This window comes from Phragmites australis, chromosome 3 (assembly GCF_958298935.1).
Source record: "Phragmites australis chromosome 3, lpPhrAust1.1, whole genome shotgun sequence".
In the NCBI taxonomy this organism is placed as follows: domain Eukaryota; kingdom Viridiplantae; phylum Streptophyta; class Magnoliopsida; order Poales; family Poaceae; genus Phragmites; species Phragmites australis.
Genome location: NC_084923.1, coordinates 31777901 through 31800548, shown reverse-complemented (window position 1 = coordinate 31800548; position 22648 = coordinate 31777901). Strand labels below are relative to the sequence as shown.

The 22648-nt window shown below is 47.2% G+C and overlaps 1 protein-coding gene across 1 annotated transcript; it reads left to right on the top strand.

Annotated features, from left to right (window-relative positions):
- The first annotated feature begins 20264 nt into the window (after positions 1–20264).
- LOC133911139 (dirigent protein 1-like) lies at positions 20265–21133 on the top strand. The gene has a single exon (XM_062353342.1). It carries the CDS (start codon positions 20292–20294, stop codon positions 20898–20900), a length of 609 nt encoding a protein of 202 aa, XP_062209326.1. The 5' UTR covers positions 20265–20291; the 3' UTR covers positions 20901–21133.
- The last annotated feature ends 1515 nt before the right edge of the window (positions 21134–22648 follow it).

Here is a 22648-nt window from a genome sequence, read left to right as displayed (position 1 = left end):
GCTGATTCACTTTGGATTAAGCCCACCTCCACCACTCGCTAAAGCACTCATCAAAAGGTTGAGGGGATGTATTAGCGAGCACGACCCTGCCGAGAATGCTGAACCACACTTGCCGCGAGAATACACAAGAGGTGAGCAAGTGTTGCGCTGTTTTATCAGCCTGATCACATAGCAGATAGCGAGAAGGATGTGGCAGTCCCCGATGAGCCAAGCGATCGACTGTCCAACAGTGGTTCCGGATGGCTAACCATAGAAAAAACTTGCATCTTGCTGGTGCCCAGGACTTCCACAGCTATTGCCATGGATCAAAGCCAACACTGCCCAGCAGGAACCTCTAATAAGCCGACTGTGCTGTACTGTCTTGATGACGTGTGCACCCATGTATGAACATCTTGCACACCTTCATGGAGCACTATCTATCACACCCCAAAATTCCTATTTTGGATTGTGAGCATTTTAAAATAATGAAATAACATTTTTCCTGAAATTTGAAAGCTTTTCCAAAATTTTGTTTAGAGTTCAAAAAGAATTTGTTTTGTGATGAAAAATATATTTATAAAATATTAGAACAGGTTAAGAAATTTCAAGGTTGGATAAATCGTTGTTCCATTTTTCCCACATTATCTAAAAATTCTCCGTGGATAATCTCATCTCGTATCCTTTTGATCCAACCCAAGGTGCACTGCTTTTCCTCAATATTTTTCTCTCCAGTCTGTGACTCCAAACCAGCATCAAGCCATCAACCTTGCATCACGTTGGATTGCTAGCATGATGGCCCACATGTGTGCTAAAGCTAGCCCATACCAGCTCTCTTGTATGTATATGTATCAGATCATTTCCATCCACCTCCAAATGACATCGTCCCTTCGCATAGCAGCCATGCCTGGTCAACTAAGCTCGAGTAAGTGCTCAATAAAAATGCATTGACATCCATTTATCCTCTTTCAATTCCTAGCAATTCAGAGTGGAAACCGCCGCTTTAATGGCCATAATGGCAATTGAAGCTGGCTGCCAGTTACTCCTCATCGCCAGTCTCGTCTTCTCAAGCAGTTTCAGAGTTCAATACAGTCTCAAATGTAAATCTTGAAAATACCAAAGTTATAGGTCTCGTTGAGAGCTTCAATTTTCACATGTGAAAGTCCCCATTTGGTAATGGATCTAGGAGTTATGGCTCCCGAAATCAGTGCTGCACAGATTGGTCTGAGTTCAAACAGTTTTTCTTGTGACACATTTTTGGACATTAAAATGGCATTTCCAGAAATTCCAATGAGTACCAAAGTTGTAGATCTTTTCGAATACTACAAGATAAAGTCTAGAAACGTCCAATTTGGTATCCAGAAAGTGGAGTTATCATTCTCGGAACACAGGCCTGCGAATTTGTGTCACGCAACCGGATCACAACTTGGCCCTGGGCCATGGCCGGCTTGGATCCCACCTTGGCTCACCAGCCCGATGTTCCTAGCCCCATAAAAAGGGACCAAAACAACATCCCCTAACCTTTTACATGCTCCCCCAAACCCTAGCCTCCGCCTCCAACCTGCTAGGCACCGTTCGCTGTCGCAGACAGCCATGTCATCGCTGGTTGGCATCCGCGTTCCCAGCGATCCGTCCAGCCAAATACCTTCATGTTTTGTCGAGATGTCTCCCTAGTCAGTGCATACAACTCCACAAAGCAGCATGGCAAGAGGAGAACAGAAGCCACCGGGATCTACGTCGCCGTGTGCGCTACTCCGTTTCTGGCCGCGTCCAGGGCACGAATCGAAGACTCCATCGGAGTTCCCGATGATTTATTGAAGATCCAGCCGCGCCACCCGTGTCACCATGTAGAACATCAAGGGAACCTCTAGATCCCAGAAGGGATCGTCCAGATCTTTGTCGACACAGTAGGAACGCGAGCCTCAATTCTAGCGCCGCCGCCGTCTCCGCAAATCCTTCTTCTCCGATCATCGCAGCAAGGTGAGGACCCCGAACTAGCCCTTTCCCCTCCTCCTTTACCTATATTTTTGTCCCATGGGATCCCTAGAAAAACCCCCATCCCCTCAAATCCATCATCAGACTGCCACACTCATCACTGTCGTGGATAGGTGCACCATCGCGGATGGCATTGGCGTTCCCCAGCTGATCAGAGGTCAGATCGCCATGCCCTTTAACTAGAACGTGCCCCTAGATGTTCCCCACACCCTCACCATTCCGATCAGCTATTAGAGCTCCGACACCACAGGAATCCGCATCGGTGTTGCTGCTCCCCTAGTCTGGATGAATTCCGCGCATGCACTACAGGTGTAGTCCGCATTCCCAGTTGATCTAGCGACCGTATGGGTGCACCGACTGTGTCACCATGTGCTCCATAGAGTCTTCTACGTGACCCCAAAGAGCTCTTCACCATTCTCATCTCTGTTGTTTGATCTCCTTTTCAGGTGAATTGTTATCCAAGCCTCCACCCTAGCATTGCGTTCCTCATCAATATGAAGCTGTGTGTTCAAGTACTTTTGTTGAATTCATAACCTATCTCCGGGAACACGAGCGTCTTCATTGTTGCGTCTGTTCGCAGTCACCACCAAACCTAGCGGTGTTCGTTGGTGTTTTGCTGCTATCTCAGAACCTCTCTACCAAAACCAACTATAAAAACGAGCTTGTCTTCTCGCATTCTACATTGTGCACTCCTTGATTTGTGAAACACCATTGCTTCCCAACATCGACGTCAGTGATAACCGCCGTCGTCTCTATCCAATCGTGCACCTCCCCGCCTTCAGCTCGCCGGTGTGCCTGTCCTTCTGTACCCTGGTTCAAGCTAAACCCTCCATGAGTTCATGGCTATGATGCAACCCTGTCTGCATCATCTCTATCAACCCTGGGCCTTTTCCCCCACCGGCGACGCCGAGAGCCCACTGCCAGCTGACTCCTCCATGCCAAACTCTCCTGCTCTGCTCTCTGATCTCTCTCTCTCTCTCTCTCTCTCTCTCTCTCTCTTGGTGAGAATCCAAATAACCCCTCCAAAGATCCTTTATTTATATACTTATTATCTCCTGCTTAGGATGTTTACATGTTAGCTCCTGCCTTAGTCAATCCTGTTCGAGCTCTCATAATTCAACTAGAGTTTATCATCTCAAATCTTATTCAACAAGTTTCTTCTAAATTCAAATACCACTTTATACTGTCATCCAATTCAACAAGTTCCAATAGCTCATACTTGTTCATGCCAGTCTATCAAAATTGGTCACGTCGGACTATATAGTCTCTAAGTATTGTTTTAATATGGAATCCATATTAGAATGCTTCGACATGTAGGGCCCACATGTCGTTACACATATGTTATGGATTCGAGGTGTTAAAACAATATGCTAGAATTATATTGGATATCGCGCGCCAATATTCTTGGACGTCCATTCACACCTTTTTTTAGCAAACCCCATATTTCCTTGTGCCATCGTCACGCTGTCGCATGTATCCAGTCTTTTATTCCTTTCCCTGCCGATATCATGCCATCACCATAGTTAGGGTTTTTCTTCAGTAAATAATGTCATAAATCTGTCGAGAATATTTTCAAGGAATATTTTATCTCCTTTTTCCTTTTAACCCTAATTTAATCTTTCGAGAACCTGTTTTCCTCCGTCTGAACTCTGATATGAGCGGTTCTTGCGCCCAAATTCTTCTAAAACCATACCCTATCCAGCCATAGTGCTTTTATGATGTGTTATCTTTGTTTTGTGTACTGTTTCTTAGTTATTTTGTTCTTTCTCTTTTATTGGTAGATCTTGTGAGCAGAATATAGCATTTCTAGAGATTAGATGAGCTACAAGGTCGAGACTTCAAGACATGCTAGAATCGAGTTTACGAAGATAACTGAGCATCAGCCAGGCAAGTGTCCTTGCTCATTTTGCACCTAACTTAGGGTTTTATGATAGTTGTTTATCCTCCATTGCTTGCTTGTCTAATATGGAATCCCATGATGTGGTTTACTAGCAATTGTCTGATTATCCTTATCGTCATTGATCAAATCATTGGAAATAAAAGGTAGAGATGCTAGTTGCTGTCATGGTAGGGTTATGAGTTAAACTTGACTAATGTTTATGCAACATGAATTAGGTGTGGTATCTTTTATAGCAACATGGTATAGGGATCCTAATAGGATGGTTTGTTTGAGGATGGTGCAAGAAGACGCATGTGTTGTGCTGCACAGTGAGAATGTATATGTTCATGTGTGGGGTCCTAAGGACTGGTTCTTGAAGTATGTAACCTGGCTAAACAACGCAACCACGAGGCCTATATGGGTACGGCCTGGCCAATTAATTAGCCACCCCTCTAATTCTGTGGGCACCAGTGGAAGGTTGAGTGGCACAAGAGGGGGCTTCTGCAGCGATGAAATCGTCTGTTAACGGTGAAACCTCAGTGGGTGCCTACGGATCAGCGGGAGCTTTGTAAAAGCCTTTTAGTGATCTCCTGGCAGCACACCATAAGAAGTGTGCAAGTGCTTGATCAGCACGGCAACATGGAGACTGTCACCTGGTAATGCGGGTGATGAAATCATGACTCGTGGGTAAAGTGTGCAAATTCTGCAAAGTATCAAACTAATCAATCAGCCGTGCTCACAGTCAAGAGCGGGCTTGAACTTCTTGATTAGTTGGGATCAGGGTGATTGGTATGGATGGTCGGGTAGCCTGGTAATGGGATTACCTGGTGAGTTTGGTAGCCGGATATGGAATATCTAGTGAGTTTGGTAGTCAGATGGAATCCGATGAGCTATTCCTCTTGTTTAAGTTGTGTCTTCACACTTAGTAAATAGGATGCATGTTTCTTGGAGTTATAAGTTAAGGTTGCTTAGTGCAGTAAACCAGGGTCTAACCTTTTCTCGACTTAATCCCTCATGTCATACTTTCCTACACTTGCGGAGTACGATATGTACTCACACTTGCTGTTTCCAATAATAAATGTTGCTCAGCTGGAGAAGACTATGTGGAGATCAAGAAAGCTGAAGACTACAATGAATACAGAGTGTCCAAGGTTGCGTTGCCCCCAGTCGATTGCCTGTGGTGTGCCCTAAAGCTTTCGTTGGAGTTTCCTCTTGTTCTTTCACTGCTATTTAGAAACTCTTATTTATTTCAATAAAGTTGTTTTGTTCGATATAGCACTGTATATCACTTATATGTTACCGCATGTATGATGAAACTGATCCCGGTATACATGTGGATTGCAACTGGTGATTCTTCTAAAAATCAGGCGTGACACTATCCCCTCGAACAAATCCCAGGTTTGTAAGTACTCAACAATAGCCTGAACTGAGGGGGCCTCCTTGATGTCTCAAATCCACCTTTGGTCTACTAGACCCTCAGCCACTGTGTGCTATTTGATGGCCCTCTTGCCGACTGCAGCTAACAAAGTGGGCACAAGATCAACTATCGCCTGACCATGAAGCCATAAATCAGTCCAAAACAAAGTGTGCTGCCCATCACCGACCATAGAGGTGATTGATACTGAGAACATGGGCTTGGCCATGACAACAATTTGAGGTTATGAATGCCAAGTCTGCCCAACTCCAAAGGTCGATAGACCTTGCTCCAATCCACGACACAATGGCCGCCATTGACATTAGCCTTCCCTTTCCACAAGAAGGCACGTCTGATTTTGTCGATGGCCTTGATAACCCATTTGGGTATTTCCAGGGCCATAAAGTGATAAATCATAATGGCGGTCAAAACCGCGCGCACTAGCTACAGCCTACCAGCGGGATGCATAAGCGCCGCCTTCCACCTGGGTAGTTTATCCATCAATTTATCCAAGAGAGGCATGAACTGGTCCTTTGTCAATTTTCCCAAAGATAAAAGCAACCCCAAATAAGAACAGGGAAACTACTTCAAGTCACATGGTAGAATCTCCTGAATTGCGGTGAGATCCCCCTCCAGACATTTTATAGGGGAGACAAAGGACATGAGAATGTTAGTCCTCAAACCAGAGACATCACCAAACAATCTCAACAAATTGTTAATCAAGACCAGATCAGTTGCCTCTGGTTTTAAGAATAAAACAACATCATCGGTGTAGAGGGAGACCCGGTGATTTATAGGCCGACGAGATAAAGGTTGTAGCAAGCCAACCTCGCTTGCCCGATTAATCAGCACGTTTAGCACGTGCATCACAAGAATAAACAACATCAGGGATAGTGGGTCCCCTTGGCGCAACCCACGTAGATGTGAGATCACCTCACCCGGCTCCTCGTTGAGTAACACCTGTGTAGATGCAGTGGACAACAAGTCGCATAGGAGGGTGCGCCACCTCGGTCCAAACCCCATGTGAGTGAGAAGCTCCAACAAGAACGGCCAGTCCACCAAATTAAAAGCTTTCGAAATGTCAAGTTTGAGTAACACCCGTGACTCACCTTGATGGTGTAGTGAGTGTGCCGTTTTCTGCACCAATAAGAAATTATCTCGAATGTAGCGTCCACGAAACAAAGCACTTGATTGAGCGAGACCATAGATGGCAGTAAAGGCGCTAGACGATTAGTAAGAATCTTGGCCACAAGCTTCACAAATCTATGTATCAAACTGATGGGTCGGAAGTCCCGTACTTGAACTGCATCTGCCTTCTTGGGAAGGAGTGTTAGAAAGGCCGAGTTTAGCATCCCTAGCATCCTGCTGTCACCATGACATATTGCTGTCATTGCCTCCATTAGGTCATGTTTAATGATATGCCAGCAGCTGCGATAAAAATGTCCTGTGAAACCATCGGGCCCAGGGGCCTTATCAGGTGGTAATTTCTCTATGGTAACCCACACTTCATCAGAAAATGGAGCATCTAGTGCAATAAGATCATGCTCAGGAATTTCCAAAGCATGGAGGTCCAAAGTGTGTATACATTCCTCTGTACTACCGAGCAACTGAGAATAAGAATCGTAGGCCACATGCTGCTTGTCACCTTGCGTTGTGAACACATTCTCATTCACACGTAGCTACCCAATGAAATTTTTTCTCTTCCTATATCTTGCTTGCTGATGGAAAAATGAGGTGTTAGCGTCTCCCTCTTTGAGCCAATCAATCCTCGATTTGAGATGAGCAATAGTACACTCTTGAGAAGCTAGGCTGAGATATTTCTTTTTGAGGTTTCGGCGTAGCCAAAGTTCACCGTCAAAGAGAGACCGGACCTCTTGGGCGACATCCAACTGAAAGATGATCTCTTAGGCCAAAATGAGCTGCTGCTTGACGTTACCAATCCTACGGTGCCCCCAACCTTGCAATGCCTTGCTGAGACGTCCCAATTTGGTGGCTAACTGCTCCAGCGGGCAATGTGTTGCAACTGGTGCTGACCAAGCCTGCAGGACAGCTTCATGGATGCCCTCGAGGTGGGTCCAAAAACTCTCAAAGTGGAAACGGTGTTTGCCCCTTGAGTTGTCCTTCAGGCCAAGTAATAAAGGGCAATGGTCAGAGATTCCTGTAGACAAACTTTGTAAGAGACAATCTGGGAAGATGTTTCCCTATCTGCCATGTGAAACACCTGATCCAATCCGACCAATGTTGGTGATGCCCTTTCATTAGACTATGTCAACTTATGACCAGCAAGAGCAAGTTCATCTAACTCAAGCTCATTCAGCAACCTGCGAAATCGACCCATCATTGCACAGTCCACATTTGCATTGTTCTTGTCCTCTAACCTGTAAATAAGGTTGAAGTCGCCCGCAATGGTCGAAGGAACAGCACATTGCAAATGGATGGTCTTGAGCTCATCAAGAAAAAGGACCTTCTCGGCATCGGGTTGAGGTCCATATACCCCTGTGAACCACTAGCATTGACCATCTTGCTCACTGAACTGGACGAAGATGGAATAAGAATCCGAGCAGGATGCCACCATCTGACACAGCACCCCTCCAAGCAATGAGAATCCCTCCTCTTGTGCCCTGGACCGGGAGGAGGTGCCACTTATCGAACGTGGGCCCCAAAGTGGAGCAAAGCCTTCGATGAGATAGATTAGAAGTCTTGGTCTCTTGCAGGCACACCACATCGGGTTTGACCAAAGAAACAACGTCATGTACCAAATCACGTCTTCCAGGCCTATTAAGTCCAGGGACATTCCACACCAAAATGTAAGAAAAAGACATTGGGGAATAATGTAAGATTGACCAAAAATTGTCCACACCAATCAGGTTTGAACAGAGGCACACACTGCCTCATCTACACGGTTGTCCTCAGGAACAACCCATCTAACGATTGCAGCCAGTGCTGTGATGTGCGCTCATGACAGGGGCTTTGAGAAAATCTTGGCGTACTCATCCTGAGCCGCTTGGTCAATCACAGCATGGTTCGGCATGAAGCCCAGTTGACGAATGACCAAGGATGAACCTATTCCATCACAGAGGAGGCTTGACGCTTAGGTGCAGCAATCTGTTTGCTGCGCCTCATTGAGTTGCCCGACGGGAGCATCTTCTTGCGCCTTTTTTGAGTTTGGGGTCTCGGCAAGAGCTCAGATGTCGGGATGGCCAAACTCAAGAACAAGGCATGGGCCTGAGAAGCTGGCAGAGGAAGGCTTGGCTGAGCCTCTTGCGGCATGGACCAGGGGACCTGTTTGCCACCTCGACGCCTGGCATACTCCAACACACAGAAACGCTACCGCACATAAGAAGGACCTGGCGAGCAGGAAGTGAAGGTGATATGCCCCAGAGGCAATCATAAAGATGGTTATATCACATGTCTATGTTAATGTACTTTTGAATAATATGTTATTAAAAGAATGACTATGTTTTACATTGATTGGTAAGTATGTGACTTGTTCATAAAACTCTTTGTTTATGTCATGATGTTATTCTTAGTCGATCTCCGATCGCATATCATTGTGATGATACATAAGACCAGCATATGTATTGATTGATGATCATGGATCTTAGGTATAGAGATACCAAGTCAATAATGTAGACATTTATGTTAGAGAACATGATGTTGCATAGACCTACCTTGAGATACTGCTGGGATTGTTATTTATGATGTGCTGTTATTTGTTATCTAAAATGGTATACCTACAGGATCCTTAGACCTAAGATCATCATTGATTTCTAGAATTTCTAGTGGCATACTTTGAGGCTGTCAAACACTATTCCGTAACTGGGTAGTCATAAAGGTAATTTTCAGGCTTGTCATGAAATATGTCGTGGGGTGTGAGCGATCAAGATGGAATTTGCTCCTCCTTGATAATGGGAGAGATATCTCTGGCCCCCTCGAGGTAGTTGGATCAAGAAAGTGCATGGCCATGCCAATAAGATTAAAGAGTTAGTCATGATGAATCCACTACTTGATGAGTAAATGGTCGAGCTATCACAAGGGTGACACATATCTCGCCTTGAGTTTTTCTGGTATCGTGAGGCGAAGGGATCGGTGCATGTGTATATCAAGGTTCAGCCGATATGATCTTTTGTGTATACTCGGGAGTCAACATATTCTGTTATGGACCGCTATTGATTTCGGTTTGGAAATGATTTTTGAGTTGTAGTTGTTTGTACATGAACCTAACAGGTCACACACTTAAAGGGTTGGAACAAAACATGCAAATTAGTTTTGTATATGGGTTTTGATTGGATTGTGATCCATGAGAAGTTAGAGTCCTAAAGGGCTTCCAACATGGGAGCCCATTGGTAAGCTCTATATAAGGAGAGGCATGGGTAGGGCATGCTAAGGTTGAGCCACTCCGAAAACCTAGTTGCGGCCTTCCACACTATCTCCCAAAACCCTAGCTGCGCGTGCGGTGCTAGCACATCGGCGCTCGGTGTTTCTGCCTAGTACGTGTTGATACCGTAGAGGCGCTGCTGCTATTGCGGCACTGATCTTCTCAGTGAGTTGATCTCGATGTGTTTGGGACCACTCGGATCTGGTCGGATAGCACGATACGACCACTCAAAACTAGTCCAGGATGCGACAGACCTGATCGGGAGCTAGTCGAGGAACTGGTCGAGGAGCACGACCATGTGCTCGGAGTTGGTTGGGGAGCATTACCACCTGCGTAGGGCTGGTCACGGATCTGATCGAGAAGCTGCTCGAGGAGTTTGACACACACGACGATAGATCGGTCTACTCCAACTCTTCTTCCATTGCACTGCACGTTGAGCGGTAACGATCTATGATCTTCTACTAGCATGGTTTCCTAGTTGAATGCGGTAGAAAATTTTTGTTTTAGGCTAGCGTAGCCTACCTATTACCCAACATGCAAATAGTGAGGCGAAACAGACCCTCGAGGCTGCCTTCTTGGTCTTGCTATGCCTTAGCAACAACTTGCGGGTCGACAGGTGGGATTGTCTCCACAGAGAGGTGCCTGGCCTTTGGGCATGTAACCGACAAGGAGAGAGCCGAGCACAGTGACTAGAGTAGCCGCCACCACAACTGTTGCGATCGTCCTGACCACGGTCCCTCATACTCCCGGGTGTCACGGAAAGCGCGCGGGATACCTATGGAGCCCCTCGGTGTTGCCTAGATTCATGACTCCTGGTCTTGCATCACCAGCATCCCAGTCCCAACAAGACGAGATGGGCGACCTGCACAGTCATGAAGGAGACACATGATGTGCTTCAGCACCACCAACCGACCCTCCATAGCGCCAATCCAAGGCGCACTCCTAGCGCCTGTCCAAGGTGCACTCCCAGCACCGGTGCGGGTACTCCTTTTTCCTCCCAAAGACATTCATCGGTGAAACACATGCATGCTCAACTAGGGGCTTCGCAGTAGGGGAACCTGGGAACAACCCCATAGTGGACACAGGAAGCCGATGGTGCATTTTTGATGTTGGAGGGAGATTTGATCCGAGGACTTGCAGATATGGGCGTTTCTCTATCTATGGCTCCTGCTGGGAAGGGTTGGGCAGGGCGGAGGGTTGGATTTTTTGCAGGTGAATAGCGAATGAGGATGAACGCAAAGCCGCTCTGTGTCCTAAACCTTTGCATTTCTAGCACTTTGTGGGGTCTTTGCAGGTTGTAACTTGATGATCCACAAGTAGACAATTGAAGCACCTCCCTCTTGTTCTTCTTAAAAAGAGCTCCTTTGAAGCAATGGATCTGCATACCTAGTGATCGTCAGCCGCCCTTCTTGGAAGAACTCTGCTTATCCTCCACCAAAAACGTTCCCTGACTTTACACCACCCAACATCCTTTGGAGAGTCTTGCGCCTCTTGAGTCCCAAATTTTGAAACAACCAGTGGCCATGAGCAGATCGGCTTGGAGGTGGCCACGGCGGAAGTGCCAGGGGAGGCATCGCGGCAGGATCTTTCTTGTATATTGCTAAACTTGAAGAGAGAGAGAGAGGGGGGGGGGGAGTGACGATGCCGCTTGGCTGCAGACGCTGCAACCACTATGCTAGTCTTGTTCTGACCAGAAACCCTGGATCCGGGGAGACCTTCTCATCCTTATAGATCAAGGTGAGGTTAGGAGCCCTGAGCTCTTCATCGGAGCCGAGCTCGGAAGGTGGCAGATTGAAGGCAGCACCCACTGACTCCCCACATGTCACCTCTGGCAGAGTATTGGACAACAGCCTTGGAGATGGCAAGCTGCCCCTGGTCATCCCCTTCGAAGAGGCACTCCATGAGACCTGCACAAGAGCGTATAGGGGGAGTGTAAGGTACCATGAATCTCAGATCTAATGCGAGTGTTGGACTTAATCCTAGTTGTGGGCCTCGGGGACTCATTTTACGTGGCTCGGAGCTGTATCCAAGTCAGAGTCTTAGTTCAAATGTGTTTAGGACTTCGTAATGTGTGGTGTGCACGGGTCTAGTTCGAGTCAGAATTATAGTCCAGAATCGGATCGTGGGATGGCACTATTCATGTTAGGATTCAAAGTTAGTAGGTCGCTATAAATATAGAGTTGTAATCCCTGGATTGTATGTCAGATAATTCAAAAAAAGTTGCAAGTTGAGAAAAGTTGAATAGCGTAAAACTTCCTCTAGAGAGTTTTTCTTAATCTTGCTTCTTTGTTCTCATCGAATATTCGTCCTTCTATCCATGCCGGGAAGTTTTAGACTCATGTATAGCTACGTGATCGTGTGATTGTGTTCATACGCGGCAGACGCGTGGTCGAGCACAGCACGACTGGTCACTCATGTAATTGCTCGTTTACTACTGGTTGCTTGTGTGGTTGGAGGACTTGTTGTTGCTCACTCGCGGTCGCGAATCTCTAGAATGGTCATGCTCGGACACGTTCTGGTTGGGAGAGACAATGGTTGGATATGAGGTGGTCATGTGCGCGGTCCAATGGGTCGTCGAGACCCAACATCTAGTATCAGAGCCGGTAGGGCGCTGCACAAACTCGTGAAGATGTCGATCGTTCCTCAAGGCGACGCGGTGCGGGAGAGCGACGGTGGGCCGTTCCTACACTCGCAGTTGATGGTGAAAAACTACGTGAACTGGGTGATTCACGTGCAAGCGATGATGGAGGATTAAGGCGTCTGGGAAGCAGTCGAGCCAGCGATTGGTGTGGCTGTCGACGAGAAGAAGGACAAGAAGGCGAGGTCGTATGTCTTCCAAGCGCTCCCGGAGGATCTCCTAGAGCAGGTGGCAAGGAAGAAAATTGCAAAGGAGGTCTAGGACTGTCTCAAGACAAGGTTCGTAGGTGCGGATCACGTCAAGAACACGCGACTGCAGACATTGAAGAGAGGCTTCAATGCTATGCACATGCAGGAGGGAGAGACGTTGGACCAGTACATTGGAAAGCTCAACGCCATTTCCGTCACGTATGCCAATCTGGGGAGACGCTTGATGACGCTGCACTGGTCAAAAAATTGTTCGACACCGTACTGGATCGATTCTAAGTGTGATCGCTAGGATCGAGCAGTTCTACAACCTCGACAAGTTGCCTTTCGAGGAAGCTGTGGGGCGGCTGAAGGCATTTGAAGAACGTGCTCGCACACGTGCATCTGGCAGCAATAATAATGGCGACGATAAGCTTTTTCTCACTCAGTTCGAGTGGTAGGCACAACAGAAGAAGGATGGTAGTGACTCCTCGTTAAGCAACAAGAGCAAATACCACCCTCCTGCAGACAGCAACCGCGGCCGGGGTGGTCGTGGACGCGGCAAAGGCCGTGGCAAAGGTGGTCGTGGTGGGACGTCACGCAATGATGAGGAGAGTGGCTTGGGCGGCGATCACTGCAACAAGAGCCACATCAAGTGCTATAACTGCTACAAGATGGGGCACTACGCAAACGAGTGTAGGGCACCTAAGAAGATGGAGGAAGAGAAAGGCGAGTCTCATCTCACACGTACCGATGACACCGAGTTGGCCTTATTGCTCACAGTGTCAGAGGAGATGGTACTGGGATTGCAGCAAAGGCGGGATGTCGTGTTCCTGAATGAAGAGAAGTTGAAGCTGGAACTGCGTGACACATCAGAGGGAGGCTCCCATTCTGAGGTATGGTACCTGGATAATGGGGCTAGTAATCACATGACTGGTGACATAGAGAAGTTCAGTGTGCTGGACGAAGGTGTCACTGGCAAGGTGAAGTTCGGGGATGGCTCCACGGTATAGATCATGGGCTTAGGGTCGGTCGTGTTCAGTTGCAAGAACGGCGATCAATGGCTATTGAAGGATGTCTACTACATTCCAAGACTTTGTAGTAGTATCATCAGCCTAGGACAACTTACCAAAGTTGGACACAAGGTGATCATGGATCCTGAACATCTACGCGTATATGATAGTAGTCCTGCGCGATTGCTGATGAAAATGAGGCGAACTCTAAATCGCCTCTACAAGATCGAGCTGCATCAAGCGACATTGGTCTGTCTCTTAGCTAGTCTTCAAGACCCGGTGTGGCTCTGGAATGTGAGACTTGGACATGTCAACTTCATAGCTATGAAGCTACTTGTTGACAAAAAGTTGGCAGTGGGAGTGCCGCCGATCAGACACCCGAATTAGCTATGTCAAAGTTGTTTGGTGGCAAAGCAGGGGAGGCAGCCATTCCTGGCAGCAGCAAATTACAGGGCAGAGAAGGCACTCGAGTTGCTACATGCTGACCTTTGCGGGTCGATCACACCCTCGACTCTCACCGTAACAGTTATTTCATGTTAATTGTTGATGACTTTACTCGGTGGATGTGGTTGTACGTGATCAAGATGAAGGACCAAGCCTGCTCCGTGTTCAGGAAGTTCAAGTTGCAGGCCGAGAACACGAGCGAGCAGCGTATCAAGATGTTGATGACTAATCATGGCAGGGAATTCCTCTCTGCCAAGTTCACCCGGCTATGCAAGGAGGCCAGGATCGAACGGCACCTCACCGCGCCATACACGCCACAACAAAATGGCATGGTGAAGAGGAGGAACAGGACTGTAATGGCAATGGCGAGATCCCTCCTCAAGAGCATGAATGTGCCTGAAAGATTTTGGGGGGAGGCGGTGAGGCACACGATGTATCTGCTGAACCGCTTGCTAACGAAGGTGTTGGATGAACGCACTCCGTTCGAGGCATGGAATGGAAGGGAGCCGCATTTGGCACACCTTCGTGTGTTCGGCTGCACGATACATGCAAAGTGACAATGCCACACTTGAAGAAGCTCGATGACCGAAGCCAGCCGATGGTCTATCTTGGTGTCGAGGATGGTTGCAAGGTGCATCGTCTCTTTGATCCAAGGCGCAGGAAAATTCATGTAAGTCATGATGTTAAATTCAATGAAAACGTGGAGTGGAGCTGGTGTACAAGTACAGGCAGCGGGGAGCCATCTGATTTTGATGTCGAGGAGATGATTAGCACTGAGCCAGCTCTATGCCACTCGTAGGTCTGGCAAGAGTGCCTGCGCCAGTGACAGATGGTGATCTAGCTCTTCCATTGACTCCGCTAGTCGGTGAGGTGACGTTGGAAGGGCCAACAACCAAGACACATGCTGCGGCATGCATGACAGCCACCTCTCCAACAACCCCCACCACTCCAATGGTGATGCCGGCACCTGAATTGCCGGTGGATGATCTGGCCACACCGCTGCCGAGCAACAGCAGCAACATCATAGATGAAGGACGTGTTCGTTACAGGCACATCGACGACATCATGAGAGATGCTCCAAGGGTGGATCTTGATGAAGACGTGGAAGAAGAGGCCATGATCATGGAGACGGAGGAGTCATCTTGCTACCTTGAGGCTGCTGGACAGTAGGTCTGGGAGGACGCTATGGCCAAGGAGATCGAGTCCATAGAGAAGAATGACACATGGACTCTCATAGCGTTGCTAGCTGGTCACAAGCCGATTGGACTCAAACGGGTTTGCAAATTAAAGAAGAACACATAAGGATATGTGATCAAACACAAGGCAAGGTTGGTCGCGAAAGGATATGTGCAGTGGTAAGGAATCAATTTTGAAGAAGTGTTTGCACCAGTGGCTAGGCTGGACATCGTGCGTGGCTAGGCTGGACATCGTGCGTGTCATCCTTGCTATTGCAGCCAACCGAGGTTGGCAAGTTCATCATCTAGATGTCAAATCGGCATTCTTAAATGGTGAGCTCAAAGAGGAAGTATACGTGGCCCAGCTGGAGGGATTTGTAGTGATGAATAAAGAGATTCTTGTGCTCAAACTCAGCAAGGCGTTGTATGGACTCTAGCAGGCGCCACGGGCATGGAACATACGACTTGACAGGAGCTTGAAATGGATTGGTTTCAGCAAATGTACACAAGATCATGCCATATACACAAGAGGAACAGGTCGGGCTGGAATCATTGTCGGAATATATATTGATGATCTCATTGTGATAGGAGAAAGTCCAGAAGAGATCATGAGATTTAAGCAGCAGATGATGAGTGAGTTTGAGATGACTGATCTTGGATTGCTTAATTACTATCTCGGGATTGAGGTAGCGCAAGAAGATGGGCAAATTACAATCGAGCAAACAGCGTATGCAAAGAAGGTCCTTGGTCAATTCGGTATGCTGGAGTGCAATCCCATAAAATTCCCCATAGAACATAGGGTGCAGTTGCATAAGGATCCAGATGGACAGTCGGTGGATGCAATCGAGTATTGACGCATCATTGGTTGTCTAAGGTATTTGCTCCATACAAGACCTGACCTTTCATTTGTTGTCGGGGTGGTAAGCAGATTTATGGAGAAGCCCACGGTGATGCATCGTAAGGCAGTGAAGTAGATTCTTCTGTATTTGAAGGGCACCGTTCATTATGGGCTTGTGTATACAAGAGGAGAAACAGAAGAATGAATCACCGGGTATACTGATAGTGACCTGGCTGGTGACATGGATGACAAGAAGAATACCGGAGGTATGGCTTTTTATATCAATGATAGCTTGGTGTCATGGAACTCGCAGAAGCAGAAAATAGCTTGGTGTCATGGAACTCGCAAAAGCAGAAAACAATGGCTTTGTCTTCCTGCAAGGCTGAGTTCATGGCAGCAACGACGGTGGCATGCTAAGCACTGTGGCTAAGAAGTCTGTTGGGGGAGCTAACATGAGAAGAGCCCAAAGCAGTCAAATTGTTTGTTGATAACAAATCATCGATTGCTTTGATAAAAAATCAAGTGTTTCATGGCCGCAGTAAATACATTGGCACCAAGTTTCATTTCATTCATGAGTGCGTTGAAAGAGACCAGATTGAGGTGGATTTCATCTCCATGGAGGAGCAGCGAGCTGATGCTCTGACGAAGGCATTGCCGGCTGTGAAGCTGGCGGTCATGCAACATCTATTTGGAGTTCGTGATCTTGGCCCACATCAGGACGAAGGGGGAGTATGTTGGACTTAATTCTAGTCGTGGGCCTTGGGGACTCGTTTTATGCAGCTCGGAGCTGTATTCAAGTCAGAGTCTTAGTTCGAATGTGTTTAGGACTTCGTAACGTGCGGTGTGCACAGGTCTAGTTCGAGTCGGAATTAGAGTCCAGAATCAGATCGTGGGATAGCACAATTCATGTCAGGATTCAAAGTTAGCAGGCCGCTATAATATAGAGTTATAATCCCTGGATTGTATGCCAGATAAGTCAAAAAAATTCGCAAGTTGAGAAAAGTTGAATAGAGTAAAAATTCCTACAGAGAGTTTTTTTTTTAATCTTGCTTCTCAGTTCTCGTCGAGTATTCGTCCTTGTATCCACGCTGGGAAGTTCGAGACTCACGTATAGCTACATGATCGCGTGATCGCGTTCGTACGCGGCGGACGCGTGGTCGAGCACAGCATGACTGGTCACTCGTGTAATCACTCAGGTACTACTGGTTGCTTGTGTGGTTGGAGGACTGGTTGCTCGCTTGCAGTCACGAATCTCCGGACTGGTCATGCTCGGACACGTACTGGCCGGTCTTATACCGGTAGTGGTTGGATACGAGGTGGTTGTGTGCGCGGTCCTGTGGGTCGTCGAGACCCAACAGCGAGCTGGGTTGATGCTGCCCTGCACAACAGCTCTTGGAGACGGGGACGTGCGCCGAAAGGAGACGCCACCAAGATCTGCTGGTTGGTGGATGATTGCTGCAGGAGATGGCCGCGAAGCTTCTCGGAACAGGGATAGAGGGATGGAGGAGGAAGAACAGTGGCGCTCCTGGGGACGACCTGGGGATCGAACTGGGAAAATGGGATGTATCTGTGGGTGGCGATTGGGTTGGCGCAAGGTGCGCGGAGTCACCATGGGAGTCGCGAGAGCCCCTTAACGGCTCCATCCCTCTATTTTTTAATCACTTCCTCAATGTATCTGTTAAAGGAGTGAAACAAGTATATTAACCGTTCCATGGTACTATTGGTTAGAAAATAATCCTATAGCGACTGGGTCTTATGCATCTGAGCTCCGCAAGATCGAAGTGGAAGGATGAAATTCAGAAACTATAGCGGAAGCATTTATAGCTTTTTTAAGGTGAGTTTATAGGTTAAGGATCGTAGCAAAACGTTGTAGCTTGCACTATCTGTGCGTATTGTGACCGTTTGTATATCAACTAACTCATTATTCAATATTTGGCAACTCATGTGATCCAAACGCCTGGGCCAACGGCGAGCGACTCCTTTGAGCACCTCTCTGGCGTCAGATATTTTGGTTCCCCTCTCCTCCAGAGACCAGAGGCCTCCCTGACACCGGATTGAGAGGCCAACCGTCCTCCTGTCGGCAGGCGTGCATCTTCTTCCTTGTATAGGCTTAGGTCTTCCTTTGGCGATGCGGTGGTCGAGGATCTTTTGGCTCCTCTACGTCTTCTCTGACAGTATCGTGGCCTGCGACGTGGTCTCCAGCGAAGAACACGAGAGGTTAGTCTTCGCAGAAGGGCTGGATGGATTATTGTTCCCTGGTTGGGATGTTGCTTCTGGATCGTCAATGGTTTCATCGGGGACGCTGGATTTTTGGATCGGGTCGTCGGCATCCTCGGCAGCGCGACCATGAAGATGAAGGAGACAATTGATGTTCGTTCAGAGGATCTTTCGCGTTTGGGAGTCGGTCAGCCATCCTGTTGAGCTCTCTCCAGTTGAGCACGTTCGCATGCTTCTCTTGCGGCTACTCTAGCGTTGAGGTCCTTCGTTGGGCTTTTGTGGACCTTGTGGTTCTCGGTGTTGGCTGCCGTCGCCTCCGGCACCTTTCGCGGATCTCCGACGACCGATGCAGAGACGGAGCGGACGAATAACTTGTGCTTCCTTTATTGCATTTTTTCTGTTCTTCAAGAGCATTTGTGAAAAACCAGGGGCGTACTGTTCTCTGATTTAATATATCTCATCGCTTTCGTAAAGAAAAAAAAAATCAATCTCTGTCGAGGCTCATTACGTTCTGTGATTGTGTGAGGCTTACCACCAGCTTGGCCCAATCTTCATCGGCAGCAGAGGTGGCAGCATTGTTGGAAGGTATTATGACACAAATGTTAATGATCAATTAGGTATCTATTGGGGAGGGATGTCTCCCCAAAGAGACATAAACTTATGCCTTTATTTTGTATAAATCAACGTAAGTGCAATGAAAGAATTAACAAGAATTCATTCTATCTACTGTTCTATCGTCTCCATTACAATATACTTCAACATGTTATCGGCATAACAAGAATTCAGTCTATCTACTGTTCTATTGTCTCTATTACAATTTACGTCAACAGAAGGCAGGGGAAGGTTGAAGGGATCTCAGGTGATGGTGGCGTCAGTAAAGTTTGGCACATCGTAGCTTTGTGTGGAGAAAGGGTTGAAGTATTAGGGCTGGTTTGGTTCCCTAGCGAGCCTCGTCTTTCCTTGCCAACACGACCTAGTCTTGCCTTGCCACGGTGGATGCGCCAATTTTACTAGCTTGGGATAGCAAGGCAAAAAGCTTGCCAGCACAATATAGGAGAAGCCTTGCTAGGGATCCAAAGACAGTCCACACATCTAGAGCCTGTTTGGGATAGCTGGAGCCAGAAGTAGACTTAGGGTGTGTAGGCGAGTCAGCTTCTTCATATTTAGACTAAAAACAAAAGGTTAAACCACTTTATTTTTAGCCTACAAACTCCATATTCAGCAAGAATCATGGAGCTGGAGCTCTCCCATATCGTTGCTCTGTGAGTGAGGCAACTAGAATCCGAACATGCCCTTTCCTTATTTGGATGGACCTGATCCTCGGTCCGTTCACGTGGATGAGTCGGGTTTTCAATTCAAATTTGCGGCATCTTCGTTGCTAGGTTAGGATTTCGGCAGACCTAAACTGGTCCTAAAGAGTTGGACAACGTATAACAAATCTAAAATGTCAAAATCGTAGAAAATCTACACAAACAAGTCATACAATCCATTGTTCAGGGAACCAAACTGATCTATTCTTCAGCTAGCTAGAGAGACGAGGTGGCAGTGTGGCACAACAAAGGCCTCTGGGTAGAGTAGGAAGAAGGGGATCGTATGGACCTAGATCCAATGGCCTAGAGTGCAGCGGATTTCAGAGAAAAAAACATGTGAGCGTGATATAAATAGACAAAGTTCCATGTAATATTGCATCTCTCAGTAATATTATTTGCTCGTTTTGAGAGCAACCGAACAAGAGAAGCGCTTTGACGTCCGTGCAATCCCATAGATTCCTTACACGCCAAGCATGCACCAACTTAGTTTTATACTATATGCGCGTTTGCTAGTTTTCACACCGTGTCCCGTAGGTAGCTCACAGCCTTTCTGAACGAGAGATCGAGAGAAGAACATGGTCGTCGTGTAAGTAGCGTAGCGTAGCTGCCTCATACCTGCAGCAGGCCATGCATGAGTGGCAGGCAAGCAAAAGCACAGGAGACAGTCGTCCGCTAGCTTCCTCTAGTGCTCGACATCGCTGCTGTTCTAGATGAAACCTTTTCGTTCTCTGCACAAAGGAATAGCTAATTGAATTGTCCATGGACCTGATGGTATCTATAAATAACACTTGTACACCATGAGCTACTCGTCCATCGATCATCTCCCACAATGGCTTTGTTCTCCATGACCGCATCAATTCCCCGCGTCCTCTTCCTCGTCTCTCTGGCCCTCGCAATGGCAGCCGGGCCGTGGCCGGTGGCGGCGCGCGGGGGGCGCCTGATCCACCTGCACTTCTACATGCACGACATCACGGGTGGGCCCGACCAGACGGCGGTGCAGGTCGTGAAGGGTCCCGGCGCGGTACATCCGCTCATGCCCGGCTCCCACTTTGGCGACACGACGGTGATCGACGACGCCCTGACGGAGGGGCCCAGTGCGGCGTCAAGGCTCATCGGGCGCGCACAGGGGACGTACATGCTAGCGTCCCTCAAAGAACCCGTGCTGATGGTCACTATGACCGTGGCGCTCACGGGCGGAGCCTACAACGGCAGCACCATCGCCGTGGTGGGCCGGGACGACGTCTCGGCGGGCGTGAGGGAGCTGTCGGTGATCGGCGGCACCGGTGCGTTCCGAAGGGCCACGGGGCACGTGCTGTGGCGGACGTCGAGGATCGAGTCGAGAGACCACATGGTACTGGAGCTCGACGTGTACGCCACCGTGCCAGGAGGTAGTCTTGCGCCGCCTCCACGCGTCGACGGAATGCATCAGGCGGCCTGAACCTCAACAGCTCAACTGGACGTGATCCTAGACCGCGTATATGGATACGACCGTGAGTTTGATTTTGCCACGCATGCTGGTCATACTGTCTCGTATAAAATCGTTGCAGTTCCACATATGTTGGTGAAGAACATATATTACTGTTCAGTTGGTGCTGTCGATGGATGAGAAGTTCAAATTTTTAACCTTGCATTGAAATGAATAAAGTTCAAGGGATTCATCAAGTAATCACACAGTGAAGATACCGAAAATGAAAAGTTATTTTGCCTTTTACACGTTGGCATGCATCTCAACTATAATAACAAAATGGACATAATTGTAGGCCTAGGCACGCGCGGCAACAGCTCCAACAATTAACCCAATGAAAAAACCAAAGATTGTTTTGTTCACTACGTGAAAAACCCAACAAAAGAACACATAAGTGACGGGTTATTACACGACCTGTCATTTATATCATCTCAGGTCGAGATCGAGTATTTACTCATCACAGATAACAGGTAATAAGTGATATGTCATAAGTGACAGGTCTCCCTGCACCCAGTTATAAGTGACGGATCATGTTACGACTCATCACTTATGACTTGGCAAAGGTGATGGGTCTCTCTAGGTCAGTCATAAGTGACAGGTATTATTATCACCCGTCGTTTATTACTTACATTTGTTTTAAGATTTGGTCAGCCACTATGTGGGCGAACAATTACTCAACAGTGCTGGTGTTTTTCATCGGATCCACTAGAGATTTTCTAATATATTGTTGATTTGAAATTTGAATTGTTGCTAGGTCTTTCAAGGTTTGCATCTCCCCTTTTCCTCCTATTTTCCTTCTCCTTTAATCCCTATTTGGTAAATTTATTGTACTTTGAGTTGTAATTGGCCATTTTGCATCTTTATCCAAAATCTTAGTACAAGTGTGTTGTATTTATGTTAGATTTGATACTGGTTTGCCTAATCTGCCGCAAGATGCCACAAATCTAGTGTATTTGTAAGGAATTTTTGAGCGCATGCTTAACCACGAAATTAAGATTTTTACATTAATGAAGAATGAATAATACTACATATCTGTTGTTAATGAAGAATTAATATTTTTATATTAATTGTAGATGATGGACATAAGTTGGATGTACACCGAGACCCGAACTTGTCTGGAGTACTTGAGCGGGGTAAAGCATTTCGTGAGTCCTACCTTGGCGGATATGAATGATCATGCTAAAACGATAATGTATTGTCCATGTCACAACTGCAGGAATTAAAAGAAGTTTCCAAAACCAGACAATATCCATGCACACTTGTGCATACGTGGATTCAAAGAGAACTATATATGTTGGAACAAACATGGCAAGGAAGGCCTTAACGAGAGAGAGATGGATCGGGCCCTCCATGCCGACAGTGTGGATCAAGGACTTACACCTGGTGAAATGGATCATGATCTCAGGGATGAGGATATATTAGGTTTGAATGATAGTGATCTCGAAGATTTTGTGGAAAATATGGACCAGATGGTGCGGGATGTCGAGTGGCACGACAAGTATTACAATGGTGAGTTTGCTAAATTCCAGAAATTTGTGCGGGATTCCAAGACACCATTTTATCCCAATTGTAAGGAGAGGTACACGCAGATATTTGAGAACCTAAATCTTCTACAGGTGAAGGCAACCCATGGTTGGACTGATAAGAGTTTTGATGCATTGCTGGATCTGCTAAGCAACATGCTACCAGAGAGGAACTTGGTGCCTGAGGGCGTCTACGAT